The sequence below is a fragment of the Tursiops truncatus genome, chromosome 3 (genome assembly GCF_011762595.2).
Source record: "Tursiops truncatus isolate mTurTru1 chromosome 3, mTurTru1.mat.Y, whole genome shotgun sequence".
Classification (NCBI taxonomy): Eukaryota; Metazoa; Chordata; class Mammalia; order Artiodactyla; family Delphinidae; genus Tursiops; species Tursiops truncatus.
The window spans coordinates 143,251,481-143,276,923 of NC_047036.1; the positions used below are offsets into that span (position 1 = coordinate 143,251,481).

The 25,443-nt window shown below is 43.9% G+C and overlaps 1 protein-coding gene across 7 annotated transcripts in view; it reads left to right on the forward strand.

The window, feature by feature from the left end:
• Positions 1–25,443, forward strand: part of LOC101336875 (teneurin-2) — a 465,743-nt gene that overhangs the window by 154,876 nt on the left and 285,424 nt on the right. For all 7 annotated transcript variants that reach the window (XM_073802777.1, XM_073802778.1, XM_073802779.1 and 4 more), the window contains one exon: positions 22,929–23,167. In XM_073802777.1, coding sequence (XP_073658878.1) covers positions 22,929–23,167 — 239 coding nt within the window. The remainder of the gene's footprint in view (positions 1–22,928; positions 23,168–25,443) is intronic.

Below are 25,443 nucleotides of genomic sequence, written 5' to 3' on the forward strand. Positions count from 1 at the left end.
GGGGCCTGGAGGGGGCTTTGGATTGCATGGGACCAGCCTGGGAGCTCAGCAGGCTCCCTGGGCCCCAGTGGGCAGGGCAGTCGCCCTCCACTCCTCTCCCGCTCTTCCCGGAGAGTCCCTCCCACCTGCCTCTCCTGATCTCCCTGGCTTCAGGGGGCGCTGATCTTGTCTGGCCTCCACTTCTCCTCCCCCCTCAGTCCCCCTGTGTCTTAGCGGTTCACTTTGGGGTTGCTCCCCTCTCCTTGGGGTCAGAGTCCCCCGCCAGAGGCCAGCAGGTGCCCTAGTTAGGGGGCGACAGTAACTCCGCACCGTCCCACACCGCCATCTGGACTACTCCTCATTCTTTGGTAAAGTCTGTGTAGTATTCCATAATGGCATAATTTATTTATCCAGTCTCTTGTTGATGGACATTTAGATTGCTTTCAGGTTTTTGCCGTTACAAACAAAACTGTAATGAAGAGTCTTGTGTATATATCTTTCTTTGCATACTTACCTGATTATATTCAAAAGTTAAATTCCTGCAAGTGTAATTGCTAGATCAAAGGGTATGTATAATGTGCATTTTGAATTTTGATAGATTGCGCTGAATTATGTCCATCTCAATTCGAATGTTACAATCTCTCTTTATTGCTTAATGGTCAGCGTTTCTTTTATGGATTTAAAATAAGAGCCCTGAAGTTCACGGTGTTGGATTTTCGGCATAGAATTGAAAGGATTTTCTTTTTCAAGGAATAATGTACTAGCTAATACTCAAATACCCTAGAAACTCAACTCTGCTTCTTACGTGCCAGGTAAAATGAAAAAGAGGTATCGCTGTGGGGAAAATTGGATTCACTCACTGCCCTTGGTTCTAGCCATAGGGCCCTTTCTCTTTATCCCAAACTTGACGCAGCGTGGCCAGTGTGATTCAGGCCTAACCTTTGCTACCTTTTATTTTCTCATTAATATATGGCAAGGCTTAAATTTGCCTCTTTTCCCCATCTACCTTGCCTCTATCTCCCTAATGGGGATATTATAAGAATGTCTAAGACGACTTCGTCAAGTTTCTGAGTCCCCAAGAGAAATGTGGAGTACGGCAGTATTATTGTTCTATTACAGGAGAGCACGATGATCAAGGGTTTGAAAATCCCACAGGGACAGTCTCTTTTGTGAAATAAGTATGTGAGGGCTCTGTTAATAAGAGGCCCTCAAGCCAAACTTATCTAGGTTCTTTATCTGAAACTCCAATTTTATGCTAAATAAAGATTTTTGTATTTCCCACCTCCCATTTGTAATCCCATTACCAGCTGTGTTCATTGGACTTCAGCTTAATTCATCCAGCGTTTATGCAGGTCATGTTAGGGGCTGAGCGTCCAGCAAGGCGCCGAGGGTGTAGGAGGAAGATGGTGTGGCCCTTGTCTCCTGGGAACTACAGTCTAGTAAGAGAAAGCTGAGCATGTAGTTTACATGAATGTGGAAAGTCGTAAGATGGATTTAAGCTCAGGGCACTGTCTGGGAACATAGGATGCTGGGGGTCAGGGAAGCTTGGGGTGTGAATCCCATTCTGATGGAAACATGAGAGTTACCCCAGCGAAAGCGCCTTCCAGGCAGAGGCAAGGGAATAAGAAAAGGCCAGAAAAGCAAGAATGCCCAAGTATTCTGGATCCACTGGGCTGGGACTCAGTGTAGGAGAGGCCCCAGGGCCTGTGGCAGGGACACCGTCAAGGCCCAGTCGAGCACCCTGGGGTTTATTCTGTGTAGGAAACGGAGCCTGCAGAGATTTGCGCAGAGGTGTGTTATGGTCACATTTGCAGTGAGGAAGAGGAGAGACTTTGATGGACAGACCAGAAAGACAGGAACTAAAGTTCACTGCAGTTAACCAAAGGATCCCACAGGGAAGAAAGGAAAAGGGACTAAAAGGCAAGAAATACATACTTTCAGGAGGCTATCTATGGGAGTCATTGGTCATTAGCTCCAGAACAGTGAAAGCCAACATTTACTGTCAGGTCTGTGCTGAGCCCCCTCGTTTAGTCCACACAATATCCCCATGAAATATTTTCAGTCGTTTTCACCAGTTTCCAACCAAGGAAACTGATTCAACAATATCACTTCGTTTGCCCCAGGCTGTGCAGGTTACAGGTGGGGCAGCCAGGCTCTGAAATCCGCATGCTGCCTACAGTTTACCCATTAACCACCGCCCTGCCCAGCCCCCAAGGATGAGCGGGTGCTGTCCAAGCCCCCCACCCTGGCCTGACCTTCTTCCTCCCTCCTGGCCCCTGCCCTTCCCAGCCACTCCTCTTCCCCTCCCAGAAAGGCAGACACTGCTTTGTTTTTCATGTAACCACTTCACTTCTTGTCAAGCCAAACCTAAGAGCCAGACAGGACCCCAGTTCAAGTCCAGACCTCTGCGATGTCTGCAAGGCAGCCTCCCCTCACCAGACTCTCCTTGAGGTTTTGTTTAATGCTCCCACTGGCAAAGAAAATGCCTGATGGCAGGCCCCTGCCTTTTAGTCTCACATGCCACCTCCGCGTCAGGCAGCTTTCAATTTCCTGTGCCTCAGCATGTCCGTCTGCATCTTCGTCAAGACTTCCAAGACGGCAGTGACAAGCTTTTGGGGTACTTAAGGCAAACATGCATGACAGTTTTCCTTGACACTTGCATTTTTAAAAAGCCTTGCCTTGAGCCCTAGGAAACCCAGCATTTGAGAAACCAGGAGCCTTTCAAGGAAGCCAGGCTTTCAATGCCTGCTTCCCTGGGACGTGTTTTGCGACAGGGACACTGCAGGATCTGCCCAAGAGGATAGGAAATGCCATAGCGATATTTATGTGTTGATGCTAAAGGATGGTTGCCTTTTTTAATGGCTTTCTGTGTGTGTGTGTGTGTGTGTGTGTGTGTGTGTGTGTGTGTGTGTGAGTGACTGAAATGTATGGACCTGTTCTGTGCATTGTCACTGGGTATGTGGCTGGCCTACAAACACACGTAAATGTCACACTTCTGCAAAGCATTAATTTCTGAGCGTCCAACAGATATATGTAGGCAAGCAGACATGTCACAGGCGTTGCTACAAAGCTTAATTAATATCCCTGAAGGGCTATCGCATTTCCTAACCGGTGCTAAGTGAGAAGAAAATGTTGTACCTATGGACATTATACATGTAAAGAAATGTGGGTGGCCTTCCTATATTTGCTTATGCCCCAGAGGGTCTGATGTAAATTCAAATGGGAAAATAAATTGTTTTCAAGATAACTATCTTTTATTTGAGGTTGAAAAAAGGGAGCAGGGCCCCAAACTTAATGCCAGAAATCTCCAGCACAGTGGAAAAAGGAAATCCCTAACACACAAAAATGAGTAGCAGTTTTCTTTCTCCCCTGGCTGCTCCTACGTCTAAGATAGCTTTGATGACTTAGGACTTGTTGTTAGCTATGCAAGAATTTAGATAAAGCGATTTTGTTTTCTTTTCTAGGTTTTGAAGGAATCCCGTAGAATACTTCATCTGTCCCTTTTAATTTTTATGACATAGATAGGCCTGCCTCCTTCTCTTCTTTCTTTCCTTCTTACCATCCCTCCCTCCCTCTCTCCACCCAGTGACTAGGTCTTCAGAACCTACAAAAATCTAGGACATAACCATTATTGGGGTTTGTTGGTTTTTCATTTCTTCTGTACTTTAGCGTACTCATCCAGAAATGGAAATGAATGAAAACTTTATTTCTCAAAGGTATACCGCATGGAACACCAGTTTGAAGACCGGGAAGGTGGGTGGGTTAAAATTTCTGTAATCAAATCGGTAAGCAGAATGATAAATATTTTGCAGAGGGTACTGGGATATTTAGAATATTTAAGATGTTAAAGGCTTGTGAAAATATGTAGTGATCTCCTTAACTTTATTTACTCCAGTATTTCCCAAATACCATGGAACACTTTCTTTACCTGAAGTTAGTAATATACAAACACACTTAGTGATCCCAAGAACACACTTTTATTTTTTGTATTGTATTTTTTTACATCTTTATTGGAGTATAATTGCTTTACAATGGTTTGTTAGTTTCTGCTGTATAACAAAGTGAATCAGCTATACCTATACATATATCCCCATATCCCCTCCCTCTTGCGTCTCCCTCCCACCCTCCCTATCCCACCCCTCTAGGTGGACACAAAGCACCAAGCTGATCTCCCTGTGCTATGCGGCTGCTTCCCACTAGCTATCTATTTTACATTTGGTAGTGTATATATGTCCATGCCGCTCTCTCACTTCGTCCCAGCTTACCCTTCCCTCTCCCCGTGTCCTCAAGTCCATTCTCTACGTCTGCATCTTTATTCCTGTCCTGCCCCTAGGTTCATCAGAACCTTTTTTTTTTGATTCCATATATATGTGTTAGCATATGGTATTTGTTTTTCTCTTTCTGACTTGCTTCACTCTGTATGACAGTCTCTAGGTCCATCCACCTCGCTACAGATAACTCAATTTTGTTTCTTTCTGTGGCTGAGTAATATTCCATTGTATATATGTGCCACATCTTCTTTATCCATTCATCTGTCGATGGACACTTAGGTTGCTTCCATGTCCTGGCTATTGTAAACAGAGCTGCAATGAACATTGTGATACATGATTCTTTTTGATTTATGGTTTCTCAGGGTATATGCCCAGTAGTGGGATTGCTGGGTCAGATGGTAGCCAGGAACACACTTTGAGTCTTACATTTCAGACCTTCTCTGACCCTGACTGAAGTAGGAAGCCCAGAGTTTCTTCAAACCCTTCCTAGAGAAGGACTTTGTAATTTTGCTTTTAAGATAAGACATAATATCTCTCTCCACCTAAACTTTTGAAATTCATCCATATGCAGACTCATTTACCAGGTTCTGCAATAGTTGGGCCTAGTGAGTAAGCACTGCTTATAATACAGTGCTCAGCATGGGCTAACAATGAAAACTTTTTTAAATAAAAATGTCAGGGATAAGGGACTTCCCTGGTGGTACAGTGGTTAAGAATCTGCCTGCCAGTGCAGGGGACATAGGTTCAATCCCTGGTCTGGGAAGATCCCACATGCCACGGAGCAACTAAGCCTGTGAGCCACAACTACTGAGCCCACGTGCCACAACTAATGAAGCCCGCACGCCTAGAGCCCGTGCTCCGCAACAAGAGAAGCCACCACAATGAAATGCCTGTGCACTGCAATGAAGAGTAGACCCCACTCGCTGCAACTAGAAAAAGCCCGTGCACAGCAATGATGACCCAATGCAGCCAAAAATAAAAATAAATAAAATAAAATAATTTTTTTTAAATGTAAGGGATAAGATAGCTTTCCTAGAATATAAACGCTACCAGGCTCTCACTATAGCCTCTTTCCTGAAATGAGAGCCATTGAGTTGGGAGTGTTGAAGCATTTTGTAAGGTATGATTACTCTTTCTGCAAATACTGCCACCTGGCTCTTTGGGGATGCTTCTTGTTTTTGTAATTTATTTCAAATTTTCAAAAATAAGCTTACGACATGGGTTGGATGCAAGGAGTCTGACACAGTGTTTAGGGCCAACCAGAATGTAACCTTGCTGAGGAGTTCAATATGGACCACCATTCTCTACATTTAGAAACCAACTACAGGTTTCTCGAAAAGTTAAACATAGTTACCATATGACCCAGCCACTGCAATCCTCCAAATAGCTGGAAACAGGTACTTAAATAAATACTTGCTTGCAAATGTCCAGAGCAACACTATTCCCAGTGGCCCAAAGATGGAGACAACACAAATATCCATCAGCGGATGAATGAATAAACAAAATGTGGCACATATACAGTCGGCCCTCCGCGTCCGCAAGTTCTGCACCCGTGGAGTCAACAAACCGTGAATCACAAATATTTGGAACAAAAAGTTCCGAAAAGCAAAACTTGAATTTGCGGTGCGCTGGCAACTGTTTACATAGCATTTATATTGTATTTACAACTATTTACGTAGCATTTACATTGTACGAGGTAATATAAGTAATCTAGCGATAATTCAAAGGAGGATGTGTGTAATTATATGCAAATAACTCTGCCATTTCATATAAGGGACTTGAGTATCCACGTATTTTGGTATCCAGGTGGAGTCCTGGAACCAGTCCCCTGCAGATACTGAAGGTTGATGATATATATGATGGAATAGTATTCAGCCACAAAGAAAGTAATGATGTACTAATAAATGCTACAGTGGAGAACACCTTGAAAACATTATGCTAAGGGAGAGGAGCCAGGCATAAAAGGTCACATGCTGTATGATTCCATGTAGTAACTGAAATATCCAGTATAGGGAAATGCATAGAGATAGAAATCAGATGAGTGATTACCTGGAGCTGGGGGTGGGGGAAGAGGGAATGAGAGTTGCTGCTTAATGGAGACAGGGTTTTCTTTTGGGGTGATGAAACATTTTGGAACAAAATAGAGGTGGTTGTATGACATTGTGAACACACTAAGCGCCACAGAATTGTACGCCTTAAAATGGTTAATTTTATGTTATGTAAATTTCACCTCAGTAGGAGAAAAAATTAATTAATGGAAAACAGCTAGAGGGTCAGTGTGTCTCCCTCGGTCTAAAAGATCTACTCATGGGAGAGACCAAGTAGTCTGGAGAACCCGATTCTTGCTCCAGTCTTTTCCAAGCAGAATGCTAGGGAATAAATGTCCGTTTCCAAAACATGCTCTCAAATGTCTAACTTTGAGGGCACGACAGAAAATATCAGCACGTGTGATTTGATTAATAGGTAAATGGATCCATGTGGGGAATACGTTAGCATCTGAAAGATGGTCCACGCGATCCCTGTGCAGCATCATGGTAAATGCAACTCTTCATTCAGGCTTTCCCGAGATCACTGAAGCACCAAAGACAGGAAATAAAAACGGTGTATCAGGCAGGACTCCTTTGTTACAGAGGTAGGGAGGAAAAAGAGAAAGATAAATGGATTCTTCTCTGGGTGGTGGAGGGTAAACATAGGAGGTTTCGGAGATGAGATCCATTCTCATCACATTCTTTTAAAAGTGATTTGGAAGGGAAAATACACCATGAAATCCCCATGTTTGCAGAGATACGAAACCTATGAAGATAAACTGCTCGGTATATCGGTGGGCAGAGAAGTGACAGATAAGGAGCAAGTACATTTACCAAAAATTCTTCCAGACTTATACGAATTTTATCTCTGAGGCTCCTGGTTTCAAACCAGGAACTAGCCCTGAGATTAGTGTAAACTGATGCCTGACTGTATACATCTATTGGGTTTCCTGTGAAAAGGGAGAAATGAAGGACTGCAAAATGTACAGAATCACTAAGTGGGGTCCTAGAAATAAGCCTAAAAAATGCGTTACCCCACTGTTTGCCTAAACCGTCGTGTGTTCTCAGTGGAAATGATCAGTGTGATTATGGCCAATGTACCTCAAGAATGGCAGACAAGTTGAGGAGCGTTCTGGCTTGAAAGATCAAGAAAACGAGAAGGCTCTCACAAAACGTGCTGGAAGCCTCCTCAGAATAGAAAGGTGAAGGTTCCTCAAAGGATTTAAAATAACCACGTGTAGACATCATGAAAACGTGGTCTTGTTTACCAAAACCTTGAAAACCAAAATGACAGAGCATCCCTTGAAGGAGACGCTACAGCATAAATAAATAGAAGTGTTGCATCTGGGAGCAGACAGGAAACTGAAATTCGTGCCTTCCTACAGGCAGCAGAAAATAAACTTTTCAAGATCTAGATTAGCTCGTGTTTTTATTCATTTCCTAAAAATTGATTGAGCACCAGACATCTGCTGGCACTCTCCCAGAGGCTGGGGATACAGTGGTGAGGAAGACTTCATCTGGGCTCTTAAGGAAGGTACATGCCATTGGGGAAGCAGACAGTAAGACAGGCACAAACATGATAGCTGCTCAAAGGGATTAGTGCTGAGCGGATGAGAAGGCTGTGTCTCTACACCACTGCCATGAACCAGGAAGTGGGGTGGTCCTCAGGCCAGGGAGGATAATCAAATGATGGGGTGGGAAGGACTGATCAAGGAAGGCTTTCTGAGAAAGTGAGCTTTGAAGGGAGACTTGAAAGAACTCAGAAGGAGGAGCCATGCAGATATCTCAGCTAAGAACATTTCAGACCAAGGGAAACACAGTGAGAATACCCTGAGATGGAGAGGAGCCTGGCCTCTTTGAGGGACAGCAGAGAAGTATGGCGAAGCCTCAGGACCAGAGTCCGTGGAGGCTGGGAGGAGGCGAGATAGGCCATAACCAGGTTCCTCGTCAGCCATGGCAAGGAGCTGGATTACTGCTAAGTCTAAAGGAAGTGGCAGATTTTAAGCAGAAGAGTAATGCGATTTGACTTGTGCTTGCAGACAGTGACTGGCTCCTGAGTGGAGGATGGATGTAAAGGGCCAAAGTGGAAGAGGGGAGACCTGTTGATAGGCTGCTGGATGCTGTAGGTCAGGCGCAAGGTGATACAGAGGTGTAAGTGGCGAGAAGAAGATGGATTGGAGGCAGAAAGGAAATTGACTGAAGATGGATCAGGTGTGAGGGAAGGACAGGAACCCTAGTGAAGCCTAGTGAGGTGTACGGTATGGCGCTCGCCCGGATGCCACCCTCTGAAACCAGAGCACGCGTCTCGCCTGCCAACAGATCTCAGCCAGGTCCCTCTCTGAGACTGAACTTCAGCTAGAGACAGCCACCCTGCACCCAAGGTTACATCCCTGTGGACAGCCCACATCTAATGACTGGCCCAGGTGAGGTTATGAAGGCCCAAATCCTGCAGCCCAAATTGAAACCACTCTGCAGAGGCATCCCAGCTCCAGAGCTCACCCTTTGCGACAGCATCCCTGTTCAGTTTCTCCTTCCGCCCAGCCTGCTTCTGTCACTCCCAAGAGCGCTTGCTAATAAAGTTTCTGTGTGCAGATGTTTCTTCCTAGAGTCTGCTTCCTGGAGATGGCATCTGTCCAGCTGATGGGTGATGGCTTCTTTAACCAATATGGGTGAAGCCTGAAGAGAAGGATAGTTTGGAGTGAAAATCAGGAGTTGTGTTTGCTCACGTTCACCTTAAGATGTCTAATTATATCCACATGCCGACAGAGTGATAGGTGCCATGTTAAGGGGTGGCTAGAATATTCTGGAGAAGAACCCGAACCCTCAAGGCAGATGGCAAAGAATACAGCCAGGCCTTCTCATCATAGAGGACTAGACTGAATTCCCATGAGTCTCTTCTACCATAGTTATTTTCAAGTTTGAGTGTTCCTAAATCTGCTTCCTTTGTTCACAGAGAAGATAAAGTTTAAAACCCTTTGTATTTGGACTGAAATCCAAATTCCTTGCTCTCAAAACCATGCATAATATAGTCTTCCATTGGGCCAACCTCTCCTTCCCACCACTTAGCCCCTGGATCACGACACAGTGATCCACGCTGTTCTTCATTCACAGCCTCAAAAATTCAGTCTTTCCCACCTCAGGGCCTTTGCACATACATTTCCTTTGCCTGGGATGCTCTTTTCACCGTTTGATTACCCGTTTCTTATCCTCAGACCTCCTCTTTTTGATCATCTCCTCAGAGAGGAGTGACCACACTAATGGCTTCCCACATTTTCTCTTAGTTCTTTGTTTCCTTCATGGTACTTCTCACACTTTGTAATTATTTCATGTATTTCTTGGTTTACTCAGACTTGAGTTTTGTTTATTTGGTCTGTCTCTCCAATTAGAAATCCCCCATGAGGGTAAGGACTTAATTCACCATTCTATCCATGTGCCCAATAAATATCGGTTGACTCATAACTTCATATTTTAGATTTTTTTTTTTTTTTTTTTTGCGGTACGCGGGCCTCTCACTGCTGTGGCCTCTCCCGTTGCGGAGCACAGGCTCCGGATGCGCAGGCTCAGCGGCCATGGCTCACGGGCCCAGCCGCTCCGTGGCATGTGGGATCTTTCCGGACCGGGGCACGAACCCGTATCCCCTGCATCGGCAGGCGGACTCTCAGCCACTGCGCCACCAGGGAAGCCCCCATATTTTAGATATTCTTTCCAGGGATGAGGAAAAAATACAATACATACATGGATTAAACACCTCCTATAGGCCAGCTTCTGTGCTCACAAATTCTAGTACCTCTTTCAGCCCTTCCAACAGTTCTGTAATGTACCTATTATTATTTACCCATCCTTTAGAGGAGGCATCTGAGGCTCAGAGAGATTATTTGGCATTCCCAACGTCATGCAGCTCCTCATGGAGTTGAGATTCCAATCCAGACGTGCCTCACTCCAAAGCCTGTACATTTTCCATTAAACCATAATTTGTGTGTTCCTTCAGCAGACATTTGTTGAACACGTACTATGGACAGAGAAGAATACTAGGAAGCAAAAGATACAGGACCTGCTGTGGAGAAGCTTGTAATTTGACTGGAGAGACAAGGCAAACACACAGGACAGATGTAATAGCGTGAAGCAGAATATGATAAAGGGACATACTGCAAGGTTCCTTCCAGCTCGAAAATTCTTTGACTCTCTGAATGGTACAGGCAGTAAACACAGCAGGAGAAGTCATTCTGCTCCTTGATTGTATCTGATGGCATGCATTCTGTCTGCATCCACCTCTGGCTGCCAGTGAACACAAATGCAAGTCTATTTCAGATGGCTGTCTCTGCACTCCCGTATTATAGTGTAGGGTGGATTCAAGGTCAAGTTTGAAGTCACCATATTACAGTGTATGGTGGATTCAAGGTCATGTTTGAAATCAAAGTCAGAAGTCTTTGTTTTTTTTCCTCTACTATATTAAGACTCTTACCAATTAACTTGAAAAAAGTCAAGAAGTGAACAACTGGCGGGGGGCGGGGGGGGGGGGGCGGTGGTTTGAGGGAGGGCGAAGACTCCTTATCTCATCCCAAAGACTCTGAAGTGGATTTGCTCACAAAACACCAGGTTTCTTTAGTGACCTCCTGAGACTTTGCCTGTCACACTGAACAGCATATCATTTCATAGGGGGAAAAGAAAAACAAAGTGTTTCCATGAGAAGGGCTATGTTATATCACAGTGTGACGCTATTTAAATATCAAGCTTCTATTTAGAAAATGGAAGGCAATAAATTGAGTTGCTAATTATTCCAGCTGTGAGTATTTTTGGTATGACTGCACATTTTGAAGAGGGCAAAATAGAGGATCTTCCTGTTGCTCATGGCATATGCAAATGTAATGACGGTCCCCTCTGATCTAAAAGGTTCAGGGGTCAGAAACCTTGAAAGCCTATTTCTCATTGCATCAAAATTGGTTTGAGTCTAAGCTTAGGGACTCATGATATGAAATGGGCTTTTCATTATACTAATTGGGTTATTGGCTGCTTCTGCAAACTTGGGAAGTAGCAGTGTTTTTTAAACATTTTTAAAGTTTTGTTTTTAAAGCAACAGTTCACCTCTCAACCCAAGCATAAATTCCCAACCGGAAGAGGAGAAGAAACATATTAGTGATGTCCTCCATCCCTTCCCTTCCTAATAAAATTATTTTTGAGGGGTGGTGCTGCCAGCAGTGCTCTAGTCACTGTGCTAATTAGGACAACGCATTCACTTTACATATATTTTAAATGAGCTGGGCCCTGTGTAGGTCAAGGAGGTCTAGTAAAGAGCAAGATAGACATGATTCCTGCCTTCAAGCGATTAATAGCTACATTTATTGATCACTCACTGGACGTCAAGCTCAGTGTTAAGGCTTTCACGTAAATAAATTCATCCAATCCCCCTAACAAGCCTATAAAGTAGGCACGAGCCATCTTTCCCTTTAAAGGTGAGGCCACAGGGACTTAGAGGGGTAAGTAACTTGCCCAATGCCAGGATCCAAACCTTTGTTGTCCAGGTTCAGAATCTGTACACTCAATACCTTACTGGTTTCAAAAAGAATTAAATTAATAATAATAAGAGAATGTTTATATATAGGGAAAAAGTCTGACTCTAAACGTCAAATGTTTACCAGTCTCTCTCAGAGTACGGGAGACCTTTGCTTTCTGTTTTTTTTTTTTTTTAACTTATATACTTGGTCTTTCTTTTGTAATGTGTACCTCTTACATTTGCAAATAGGAAAATAAAGGCACGACACTTAAAAGATTGCTTAGTTTTGCTATTCAAAAAGTGACTGGGGGGCTTCCCTGGGCGTCCAGTGGTTAAGACTCCGTGCTTCTAATGCAGGGGTGTGGGTTCGATCCCTGGTTGGGGAACTAAGATCCCACATGCTGCGTGGCACAGGTAATAAATAAATAAATAAATAGTGGCTGAACAGTATGGTATCCAACATCATCTTTCTCATTATCTCATGGTTTTTCCATCTCATCCTGGAAGCTTCTCTCTTTTTCTGTTTTCTTTTTCTCTGCATGCCCTATGTGTGTCTCTCTCTCCCTTCTCTCTCTTTCTCCCTCCTTCTCTCTCTTTCTCCCTCCTTCTCTCTCTCTCTCTCTCTCTCTCTCTCTCTCTCTCTCTCTCTCTCCCCCTCTCCCCACACCCCATCTCACCCACCCTTCGAGTTTCCCCTCTACCACCACCATTCCTTCTCAGATTGGAGAGCATAATAGCGATGCCAGAAAGCGTGGTGGTTATTTAACCTCTCTCCAGCTAAATGTTTTATCGTATCTCCTGAAAATCTAATTATAGCAACTTTACATGCTACAGTACCCTTTATGGGCTGCCTCTTTTAAAAAATTTTTTAAAATTTTTTATTTTTTCCTTTACCATCTTTAGTGGAGTATAATTGCTGTACAATGGTGTGTTAGTTTCTGCTGTATAACAAAGTGAATCAGCTATACCTATACATATGTCCCCGTATCTCCTCCCTCTTGCGTCTCCCTCCCACCCTCCCTATCCTACTCCTCTAGGTGGTCACAAAGCACCGAGCTGATCTCCCTGTGCTGTGCGGCTGCTTCCCACTAGCTATCTGTTTTACATTTGGTAGTGTATGTATGTCACTGCCACTCTCTCACTTTGTTCCAGCTTACCCTTCCCCCTAAGTCAGAAAGAGAAAAACAAATACCATATGCTAACACATATATATGGGCTGCCTCTTTATTAAACTAACTCCTTTAGACACAATAAACCTGGTGCTTCAAAGGGCATGGCCAGCGCCAGTGAGATCGGATGGGATCTTCTGTACTGATCACCACCCCCCAACTCCTGGTGTACTTCTGCCTCTCTCCTTTCTCTGGCTTTTTATCAAATTTCAGCAACAGCCTGTATGATACTCAAAATCTTTCAGGGGTTAATGGATGGCGTATCAGTACTTTCATCCGCTACTCTGAATACCTCTGAGTTTGTTTTCTGGAGAAGTCAATTTTCTTGGTAGAGCAACAATCAATACCTGGTTTCCCTGATAACCAGAGCTGCTTTTTTGCACACGGTGCTACCTGGAGACCATTCAAGGCGTTCACTCGGTTTCAAGGAGAACGTTGGCTGCGGCTGACTTCATGAGCAAAGACAGCGGCTGCACTGTTGTCATTAGTCGTCCTGGTTAATTGCATGGTGCTCTGTGATGAGAGAGCGGGATCCAGATTGAGAGAGAGCGAGAGGAAGGAAACAAAAACTTGTCCTCTGTACAGTTGTTTCTCTAGTACATTTCCTTTTCGAAGCCCTGCTGGGAGTTCACCCTGGGAATACAGCTAAACCAAGAAAAAAGAGGGCGACTGCCTCTTAGGATCCCACTGGTTGCAAGCTGAAAAACAAAATGGTACTTGGTGTTAAGGGATTGTCCATATTTGTTTCTTTGTTTCTTTGGTAGATTTTCAGGTTAATGAGTGAGTTTATTCACAATTGAATCAGGAGAGAAGGAAGAGGAATCTTTTGTTGGGGCCTCAAGTAATTTAGCCAGCCACTGCTTCTCAAAGCTTCTGCTGTAGATCAGTCGAACTCCATCTCTATCGCAAGAATAAAATAAAAATGCACAGTGAAAAATACAAGCAGCTCATGCAGCTCAATATCAAAAAACAAACAACCCAATGCAAAAAGAGAAAGAAGACCTAAATAGACATTTCTCCAAAGAAGATATACAGATTGCCAACAAACACATGAAAGGATGCTCAACATCACCAATCATGAGAGAAATGCAAATCAAAACTACAATGAGGTATCACCTCACACCAGTCCGAATGGCCATCATCAAAAAATCTACAAACAATGAATGCTGGAGAGGGTGTGGAGAAAAGGGAACCCTCTTGCACTGCTGGTGGGAATGTAAATTGATATAGCCACTATGGAGAACAGCATGGAGGTTCCTTAAAAAACTAAAAATAGAACTCCCATATGACCCAGCAATCCCACTACTGGGCATATACCCTGAGAAAACCATCATTCAAAAAGAGTCATGTACCACAATGTTCATTGCAGCTCTATTTACAATAGCCAGGACATGGAAGCAACCTAAGTGTCCATCGACAGATGAATGGATAAAGAAGATGTGGCACATATATACAATGGAATATTACTCAGCCATAAAAAGAAAGGAAATTGAGTTAATTGTAATGAGGTGGATGGACCTAGAGTCTGTCATACAGAGTGAAGTAAGTCAGAAAGAGAAAAACAAATACCGTATGCTAACCCATATATATGGAATCAAAAAAAAAAAAAAAAAAAAGAGGTTCTGAAGAACCTAGGGGCAGGACAGGGTTAAAGACACAGATGTAGAGAATGGACTTGAGGACATGGAGAGTGGGAAGAGTAAGCTGGGAAGAAGTGAGAGAGTGGCATGAACATATATACACTACCAAATGTAAAACAAATAGCTAGTGGGAAGCAGCCGCATAGCACAGGGAGATCAGCTCAGTGCTTTGTGACCACCTAGAGGGGTGGGATAGGGAGGGTGGGAGGGAGACACAAGAGGGAGGGGATATGGGGATATATGTATAGGTATAGCTGATTCACTTTGTTATACAGCAGAAACTAACACACCATTGTAAAGCAATTATACTCCAATAATGATGTTTAAAAAAAAATGCACGGTGTTTTTAATTGATCGGGTCCTTCTTACATGGATGTGAGGCATGAGTTTCTTGTTTGTTAGACCTCTTTTTAAAATCTTCCATGGTTGTTTCATCAGAGAAAAAGGTATGCCCTTAATTTTCTAAGCCAATCTGAAGCAAAAGCCTGGTTTGCCAAGATTCTGCCTCAAAACTGCATGCCTTTGCTGTTATGTAAAGCGCATGGGGGAATGGCTGTTAGGTTTGCGTGCTCTCTCATAGGTTTTATTAAACAGTTTTGTTTTCACAAGAGGAGAAGTGGTGACATGTACTAAAAAGATTGATAGTTTAGGGTGAAGTGATGATTACTTTATTCTAAGAGCTCACTGGGACCGAGGGTACAGAACAGAGGACAGAGAGGAACCATCCTTCCTTAGCTTTACTACTCAATTCGACAGCCAGCCTCTGAGCCCCTAACCTGTGCCGAGCAGAATGCTGGGTCCCGGGACTGAAGCTTTGATAACCCACGCGGCTACGAAGGAAAGATGTATGCACGCAAAAAAAGAAGTATTATTTTTTTGTGCAGCATCAAGGGCCGATTTTCTCTCTCCCCTCAAGTGTCAGCAAACTCCAAGGACAGCACTTTAGGGGCCCCTCATTTGCCTTTCCTTTCCGAGGCACAAGTGGCCGATTCTGAGAGCAATTGAGTTGTGCTTGAAGAATGTCAAGTGCATTTGGAAACGACACATTTCTGCCGATGCCTGGAGTCCTGAGCTGAGCTACTTCCATGGCCGACTGCTGGGAAGACGTTCGGTTGGGGCATCACAAATGATCCCTTGGAGCGCCCTCAGCCTGCCCCTGAGGGGGAAAAGCTGTCTTAATAGCCAGTTCAGGAAAAATCCGGAGAAGTTCCCTAAGCCTTCCGGGTCCTCCCACTGACCATCTGGCCAGGCCATCACCTTGTGGGTCTTGCTTCATTTTATTTACCTTTATTCCTGCTTCATGTGACTGTGACCTTTGGGTGAATCAGAGCTTGCATTTTTTCAACTTGTTACTATGAAAATTTTCAAACATTCAGAAAAGTTGGAAGAATAGTACTACATAAAAAAACCACCTAGTTTCAACAATTGCTCTCATTTTGCCACGTGTGCCTTATATATCTATATATAGAGAGATCTTTTGGCTGAGTCATTTGAAAATAAGTTTTGACATGACATGTCATGCCTAAAGACATCAGCATTCAAAACTTGCATTTTAAAAAATATATCTAGTAACCATCTAGTGTGTTCTGGATAAGTCAGACGTATTTGAAAGTTGCAAAGACGGTTAGGGTAGAGTTTCTTAAACTTTATCATACATTAGAATCACTTAGGAAACTTCTTCACCAATACACTCCCAGACCCCAGGCCTAGGTCTGGATGCAGCCCAGGAATTTGTACTTTTCTAGCAGAGCCTTCCAGTGATCCTAAAGCAGGTATTTATGGGACGTAATCTAAAGATCGCTTCTTTAGAATCTTTCTTTTTTTTTTTGCGGTACGCGGGCCTCTCACTGGTGTGGCCTCTCCCGTTGCGGAGCACAGGCTCAGGACACGCAGGCTCAGCGGCCATGGCTCACGGGCCTAGCCGCTCCGCGGCATGCGGGATCTTCCCGGACTGGGGCACAAACCCGTGTCCCCTGCATCGGCAGGCGGACCCTCAACCACTGCGCCACCAGGGAATCCCTAGAATCTTTCTTTTTTTATTTGCTGAGTGTAATCTTCTAGAGATTCATAACAGCAGGGTGTAACTGTATGGTGTGAGGAGACTACATGTCTTTGGTACTCTGATTTAATAATTCTAAGCACCAGAAACTAGAAACAAGGGATGTGATAACTAAATGAGTTTCATTTAACAGTGATCATTAGAGACACCACAGTACCAATGAGCGGCCTGAGAGATGTATCCTGGAAAAGATAATACAGTGCCAAAAAGTATACAGGTTGTTTTTGGTCTGTGGCAGGATCTGGCCTTGTATGTATAAATATAGACACTTGCCTGTATGAACTATGCAAACTTATAAATGTTTGGAAAATAAGCGTCAACATGGCAGAAGGAATCCTAATTTCAGAATTCAAAATGTTCACAGTATTGTCCTTTTAGCATTCATGATTTTGGCCTTGGGAACGTTGCAGGTCTTTCACTCAACAAAGATTTGTTGACTTCCTTCTTTGTGCCAGGCTCTATTCTAGATGTTAGGATACAGTGATGAACACATCAGACAAACCCAATTATTTTGGACTTCATAGAAATTCAGTTCTAATGATGGAGGCAGACAGTAAATAGCACAAATGCATATACCCTGAAGAAGAGTAAAGCAGTTATAACAGGATAGAGAATGACAGAGAAAAAAGTAAAGGAGGCAGGAAAGATCTCTCTGGGAAAGTGACTCTGGAACAGAATGTTGAATGATATGAAGAAACGAATTGTGCAGCTATTTCCAGGCAAAGGGAACAGCAAGTGCAAAGGCCCTCAGGCAGGAATATGTTGGATGTGATATGATGAGGACTAGTAAAAGGACAGTGTAACTCATGGAGGGGAGGAGGATAAAGTGGAGGAAGATACAGTTGGAGAGGTGGCCAGAGGGCAGATCATGCAGGGAATTGTAGGCCATGGGAAGGATTTCTGATTTTATTCTAAGTATTATTGGAAGCCTTTTCTTTTACTTTCCTTCCTTCTTTCCTTCCCTCCTTCCCTTCCCCTCCCTCCCTCCTTTCCTTCTTTCTTTCTTTCTTTCTTTCTTTCTTTCTTTCTTTCTTTCTTTCTTTCTTTCTTTCTTTCTTTCTTTCTTCCTTCCTTCCTTCCTTCCTTCCTTCCTTCCTTCCTTCCTTCCTTCCTTTCCTTCCTTCCTTCCTTTCCTTTCCTTCCTTCCTTCCTTTCCTTTCCTTCCTTCCTTCCTTCCTTCCTTCCTTCCTTCCTTCCTTCCTCCCTTCTTTCTTTCTTGGAGAAGGGGACAGTGATGACATGTGACATAATCTGACTTTCTTTTTAGAAGGAAGTATGAAAAATAGATTGGATTGTCAAGGGGACAGTGTTAGGATCTCATGAAGCAATCATGAAGCAATCCCAGTTAAGTCCCTACATACGGACGAGTTCCGTTCTGAGAGCTCTTTCATAAGTCCAGTTTGTTCATAAGTCCAGCAAAGTTAGCCTGGGTACCCAGCTAACACAGTCAGCTATATAGTACTGTACTGTAATAGGTTTATAATACTTTTCACACAAATCATACATTAAAAAAAACAGAAAAAAATAAAACATTTTTAATCTTATGGTACAGTACCTTGAAGAGTACAGTCGTACAGTACAACAGCTGGCATACAGGGGCTGGCATCGAGTGAACAGGCAAGGAGAGTTACTGACTGGAGGAGGGAGAGGAGGTGGGAGATGGTAGAGCTGAAGGATCGTCCGCAACAGGAGATGGAGGGCAGGCTGCAATTTCACTCACGCCTGATGCTGATGGCACAGGTTCTGGGCTTGAAATAAAGATACTGTACCACTGTACTCTCTACAGTATTTTATAGTAAAGTACACAAAAGCACAACCACTCGTAGAGGATGCACGCGTGTGACAACATACGTGAGACACGTGAACTAACTTACATGATTGGACAGGCAAACACATGTTTGCACCTTTGAAAGTTCACAACTTGAAGGTTCATGTGTAGGAGACTTACTATATAAGAAATAGTAATCATATTCTTCTATTATTTCTTATAAATGAGTGCATTAAAAAATAACTAAAGTCAATTTAAACTTCTTAATCTTCACCTTGTGATTTCTCTCATGTTGCTAAAACATTCCTGCTTTCGCTTTATTGATTCTGTCCACAACTGTGACTGATGTTGTGGCCCTGCTGTTTAGATTCTGGAAGTACCAAGATAGTAATACCGCTGTCAAGTGTAAATTTGGTTTGGGACAGACACATTAAACATATTTACATAACATAACATAGTATATAATATGTTATATATTATTTATATAAGCATTGTTTGTATATACATTTATATATATATGCACACACATACATATATATAAACAAGTATATAAATAGCTTCTTGAGTGCACAAAGTGACGGGGTGCTTGGGCTTGAGGGGAAGGTTGGAATAGGTTTCCGAGGTGGGTCGTTGGCAGGTGAGTAGGAGTTGGGTGGGGTGGGATGGGTGGGAAAGAAAAAGAAAAGCCATTCCAGAAAGCATTACACATCATCCACAAAGGCACCGTGGCATGAACAGACTAGTTACGGAGCACTGTGTCTGTTTGGTGTGGCTGAAGGACGGAGTTCATGGGAGCTGGAAGCATAAGGTTGGAGATGAGGATAAAAAGGCTGAGTAGTGGTTGTAAGAGTGTGGTCCTGTATTGAGATTTGGGTTTCCTCTTCTAAGTACTGGAGAATCCCTAGGGATTTATAAGTGAGGGCGTGATGGAATTTGTGGTTTGGGAAGAAAAGTAGCAGAGGGATGAAGGAGAGGGTTGGTGGGAGAAGTTTTCAGAAATAAAATGAAAGGGATCTTTAACCCATCGTGTAGGAGAAGATGAGGGAAAGGAGGAGGTAAAGATGACGATTGTGTCCTAGACGACTGGAAATAACAGGAGTCAGGAAGAGTGTGATTGGGGAGGGGAAGGAAAAGAGTCCGTGTTTGGTTGCAACTTGTTCAAGAGAGTTAAGGAAGGTAGAGGAAGACATGCCCAATACACAATTGGAATGTGGGTCTCAGGAAAGAACTTGAGCTAGAAATGGAGATCTGGGGACTCCAGCCCCATCAGTGATGGCTGAAGCCAGGGGAATGGGTGAGATCTCTGTTGGAGTGAGAACTGGTGTTCCTATATTTGTAAACATTCACTAATGACAGCTTACAATGTCCGTATATTCCTCTAAGTTTGATTCCCTGTTTTTACTACCCACTCTTGGAGAATTGTCCAAGAAGTAAACCTGAAGTAGTTCTAAGTCAAATCCCAGAGTTCTTCCACCACCCTGGCTTTCTGGTGTGTATATGTTCTAGCTTAATTATAAGGCAGTGGACTATTATCTATGATCTGGAGAACTCTTCAGGTGTTTGCTCAACGTTTGTCAGGCTTTAAATGTAAAACTCATGTTTCAGCCTCCTTATATTCTCTGAAGAATTAAGAATCAATGCTATTTGTAGGCATCGAATACTTACGATGAAACACACCCTTGGTTAAGTGGTTGTCCTACGTGATGGTGTGTAATCCCCACAACAACCTGTGCTATTCTTACTCCCACTTTACTCCATTTTACCCATGAGGAAATGGAGGCTGTCAAGAGCAGCGTCAGGTAACTTACATGAACTTCCTTGTCCAGGAATGGCACTGCCAGGACTCCGATCCAGATGAATCTTGCTCCAAAGTGCCTCCTTGGGACACAACGCCTACTGCCTCCTCCTCCAAAGGCTCTTTTTATCAGGAGCATTCAAAGACATCTATTGGACAGGGAGTACAAACCTTACTTATAGAATCAAACCTCTTGGCTGTGTTCAGATCATTGAACATTCTTATAGCACAAATAAAGTTTTTTTTTTTAATGCCATTTTTTAGTTCCACTGGACATCAGAAGTTTTTAATTTATTTATTTATTTTGGCTGTGTTGGGTCTTCGTTTCTGTGCGAGGGCTTTCTCCAGTTGCGGCGAGCGGGGACCACTCTTCATCGTGGTGCGCGGACCTCTCACTGTCGCGGCCTCTCTTGTTGCGGAGCACAGGCTCCAGACGCGCAGGCTCAGTAGTTGTGGCGCATGGGCTTAGCTGCCCCGCGGCATGTGGGATCCTCCCAGACCAGGGCTCGAACCCGTGTCTCCTGCATTAACAGGCAGATTCTCAAACACTGCGCCACCAGGGAAGCCCCCACAAATAAAGTTTTAAGTATTGGTTGTTTATTTTGATGTTAGCCATGCTAAATAATTCACTAATCAGATACTCATTTTCTGACATGGTTGTCAGTGATCTCAGGCTCCTTTGATCTTTACCAAGAATTAAAATACTTTCAAAGTTTTATCTGGAAGCAGCCAAGATACAAATATTTGTAAGGACAGCGATCTTGCCTCAGAATCCCACTGGGAAAGCCTGCTAACCACCATATGCAAGGAGAATGTGGTATAGTAAGTCCCATTAGAGCTTTTAGCGTCAGGCAGACCGGAGTTTAAGGCCCAGTGACACCGCATGCTAACTCTGGGCTTCGGTTTTCTCGTTTGTAAAACTAAGGTAAAAATAGTATTCACTTCATAGGGTCACCGTGAGATTTAGTTTCAAGTAAAACATTTAGCATTATGACCCATAGTGTGTGTGGTCCATAAATATAATTGCACCTAATGAAGACTTGAAGGGAAAGGAAATACCTGTATAACATTTTAAAATCTTAGAATTGAAACTGAGTAAATTCGTAAAACAATGAGGGAGCTTCATTTATTCATTCAGGTCGCCCCTACATGCTGAACTGGCGCTGGGTCCTGGGACCATAAAGATGAACAAGGAACAAAATAAGACACAGCCCCCAGCCTCCACGTGGTCAGACTCTAGACTCCACTGAACCCGTGCTTTGAAATCCACTAGATATTTTCCGGAAGGCGAGTCATTTTAAACAAGGTGTGGCACGGCATCTTTGAAGTTTCAGAAATGGCACACATAAGAGGGAGAAAATCTATTGTGGGAGAATTGATGGTCTTTGATGTGTCCTTAGAGTGACAGGCTCCTGACCCCTGAGGAAGGGTTCTATTAAGGGTCAACAGTACAGCGCATTATCCTGTTGACATACCATAGTTCTAGACAAGGGGCACCTTGTTCAGTTGGCAGACAAAGATATTTCCAAAGAAAGAATTGTGATCTTGAAAGCAAACTTGCGGTTACCAAAGGGGAAAGGGGTGGGGGAGAGGTAAATTAGAAGTTTGGGATTAACAGATATACACTACTATATATAAAATAGATAAACAACAAGGATTTACTGTAGAGCACAGGGAACTATGTTCAGTGTCTTGTAATAACCTATAATGGAAAATAATCTGAAAAAGAATATATATACATACATATAGATATGTATGTCTATATATAATCACTGTGCTGTACGCCTGAAACTAACACAGCATTGTAAATCAACTATACTTCAATTTAAAAAAAGAAAAAAAGGATGCGGAAAATAAAAAATGACCTAGAGGGGTGGTCTCAGAACAGGAGGCAAGTGAAAGGGGAAAGCAGCCCAGAAAGAAGGCTCAAGAGAGACAGTTTAGGATGACACTTAAGAGCACAGACTTCAGTATAAGACAGAGCTTGGGGTTTAAATCCTTGAACGGTTGCTTGACTTTGCCAAGCCTGATTTCTCATGTCTTAAATGGGGATATTATAATATTTAGTTTGTAAATAGTTGTGACCACATATTTCAAGTGCCTTTTTTTTTGATTGACGTACAGTTGGTTTACAATGTTAATTTCTGCTGTACGGCAAAGCAATTCAGTTATACATACATATATTCTTTTTCATATTCTTTTCCATTATGGTTTATCCCAGGATATTGAATATAGTTCCCTGTGCTATACAGTAGGACCTTGTTGTTTATCCATCCTATATATAATAGTCTGCATCTGCTAACCCCAAACTCCCAATCTATCCCTCCCCTACCCCTTCCCCACCCTTGGCAACCACAAGTCTGTTCTTCAAGTGCCTTTAAATAATAGGTCCCAGTAGTGGATGGAGCTCAGCACCATCTTCACCATATCATGGCCAGCATCTCTGAGTGAGCAACAGTAACTCCGTTTCCATATTTGCTTTACATATGTTGCAGGATTATTGTGGAAGATAAAATCCAGAGGTATATGTGAAAACATGAAATGATGTGAGTTTATGGAATTAGTTTATGTCACCGTCAAATGTAACATTCGCCCCTTTGCCCATGACACGGTTGGGTAGATAATCAGAACTATATTAATGCTATAGAAAGCAGACTGGGGGAAAAAAGCAGCTGGATGGTCCTCAGTAGCCACCATGTGGATCCTGACCCTTTCCCTTTCCCTGGCAGGCACTTCCTCTTCAAGACGTCCTCGGGAAGCACACCCCTGTTTAGCAGCTCCTCTCCGGGATACCCTTTGACCTCAGGAACCGTTTACACACCACCACCCCGCCTGCTGCCCCGGAATACCTTCTCCAGGAAGGCCTTCAAGCTGAAGAAGCCCTCCAAATACTGCAGCTGGAAATGCGCCGCCCTGTCGGCCATCGCTGCGGCCCTCGTCTTGGCCATCCTGCTGGCGTATTTCATAGGTAAGTCAGGGCAGCTGTGAGCAGGTCGCCGACTTGTGAATGTAGAGGGCCTCTGTTGTCTGTACTGTTGGCTTGTTGGCTCCTGAAAGATGTAAAAATGAGTGATGGATGGGAGTGCTTTTTTCCTCCTGAAATCCATTTCAGTCTGATGAGTTTCTCCTTCATGATTCTAAATGACATTTATCAGAAGTGAAATTAAGCATCCTTACTGTATTCTCTCTTGGAGATAAGTTGAAAATTGTCATTCCTGCCAACCCATCCCTCACTCCTCAAGTAGCCTTCTGGTCTCCTCCATCTTGGATTTTAAGCCAGGTCTGTGCTCTGACATTCAAGCAGCATTGGTTAACTTCAGAAAAAAACCAAATAGAAGAAGCAAAGCAAATCAGCGTGCCTAGAACATCATATTGGATGGAAAGCCAAAGCAGCTACAAGATTTTTAGAGCTGGAGAACAGAAACAGGATAGAGAGGCTAGAGCACCCAACCAGGTCTTCATAGGGAATCAGGTCATCCAGACCCAGTGGATCTTGCCCAAGTCCCCTCCTTTGCCTCTGTCCCTGTAGCCTCAAGTCTCATCCCACATGCTGCTGGATCTGAGTCAGGTGCACCTCCCACGCCAGCTGTGATTCTGGGTGGGAGCTCAGGGTATGACTTAGGATAGCAGATTGGTGAAGTTGCTGGGGTGTCTTTCTTTGAATGCCAGGGATGCTGATTTGCATCTGTGGGATGTGGCCTTGTAACTATGGGAACCAGCAGATGCCAAGAGTTCAGGGACAGGGTGCCCCATGCATTTGAGCATCCTGGGCTCGACACAAAGCCTGCTCACAGCTCCTTGCCGCAACGAGGCGCCCTCAGCACTGCTACTTTGTCACCTGAACTTGCGAGTAGCAGGTCTCCTGGCCCGGGCTGAGGCCACGGTGACATTTGTTAAAGTTGATTTAAAACACTTGGTGGTTCTGGCTTGGTCTCAGGGCCGCTCTGTCAGGCCTCTCCAGTTTGGCTGTGCCACGTTGCAAAGCAAACCTATAACCCAGCAGCAAAAAGAGACTGGCTCTGAATCAGCTCGTGACACTTGCGCTGAAACCCTTCCTATTTACAAGAGGGAAAATAAAAACCAACCCTAACCAGTCTGGTTTTGCCCTTTCTCCCAGGGTAAGCCCTCCCTTCTCTCTCACACTTCCTTCATCCTCCGGTAGCCAGCAAGAGAATAAGCTGGTCCAGAACTTCCCAGACCATTGTGCCCAAGCTTGCCTGATGGCAGAGGAGGGGGACTGTGCTCCCCCAGAGATCTGGGGCCCTGCCCAAGGCAAACCATGACAGGCCAAGAACTGATACGAGGCTTTCACTCTCTCCCATAATGTTGCTATGCTCATCTTAATAGAGAAAAGGGTGTTTTTGCAGTCCTCGTCAGTGGCATCTCTCAGGAATGGCCTCTAGAAGTAAGAAAATTGACACTCCAGGGAAACGCACCATGTTTACCTGGGGCTTTGCAAACACCTTTGTGCTCTAAACCCCAGCTCTACATGTGGGCTGAGGTCAGATACCCACACACCCCTAGTTGAAGGTCATGTCTGCTTCTCACTTACCTCTTGATGAAGGATGGAGTCATGGATTGACTCGAGGAGGGGGAAGGGCATCTGTTGCACCCTCAATCACTTGAGTGGAATCTTTTGTATCATTAAAGGTAGTTTTGTGTGCTTCCCCAGGTAGCTGTTGGGGAGGAGAAGGGGAGGGGTTGGTGGAAGCAAATTGAACATGACTTTGGGGTCCTGGCATGATTCAGCTTTGTGTCAGAAACTTCAAAAAGGGTCCATGAGCTCACCTCTCAGGCTTATTGTTCTGCTGGGCCGGTGGGCACCGTGGAGAGGCCCAAATATGGAAAGTGAGGCACTGCCTGCCTCTGCCAATACCGTCCCTTGTGTACCTCCTTCTCCACTCGCAGGAGAGGGATAGATGGCTAGTGCCTGAGTTATCGAGCTTGATAGTTAAAATATAATAGCTTTCTGTAGGGTGATCATGGAAAACCCTGTAGCGAGAGTTTAATGGTTTAATTGGGTGTGTAACTTGTAAATGATGGATTAGGAAACATATGTATCCTCAGTCTGGAGGCTACTGGAAGCTGGACCCGAGCATCTTAGGATGGCCTATTAGTTTATAATCCATCACTTCCTATTATGTATGCTTTAGGTAAGATTATGCTTCGACCCTGGAGTACTGAAAAATTGCTTATGACTCAAAATGAGTGATGGAATGGGCCGATTCACCCAGCAGTAGTGGT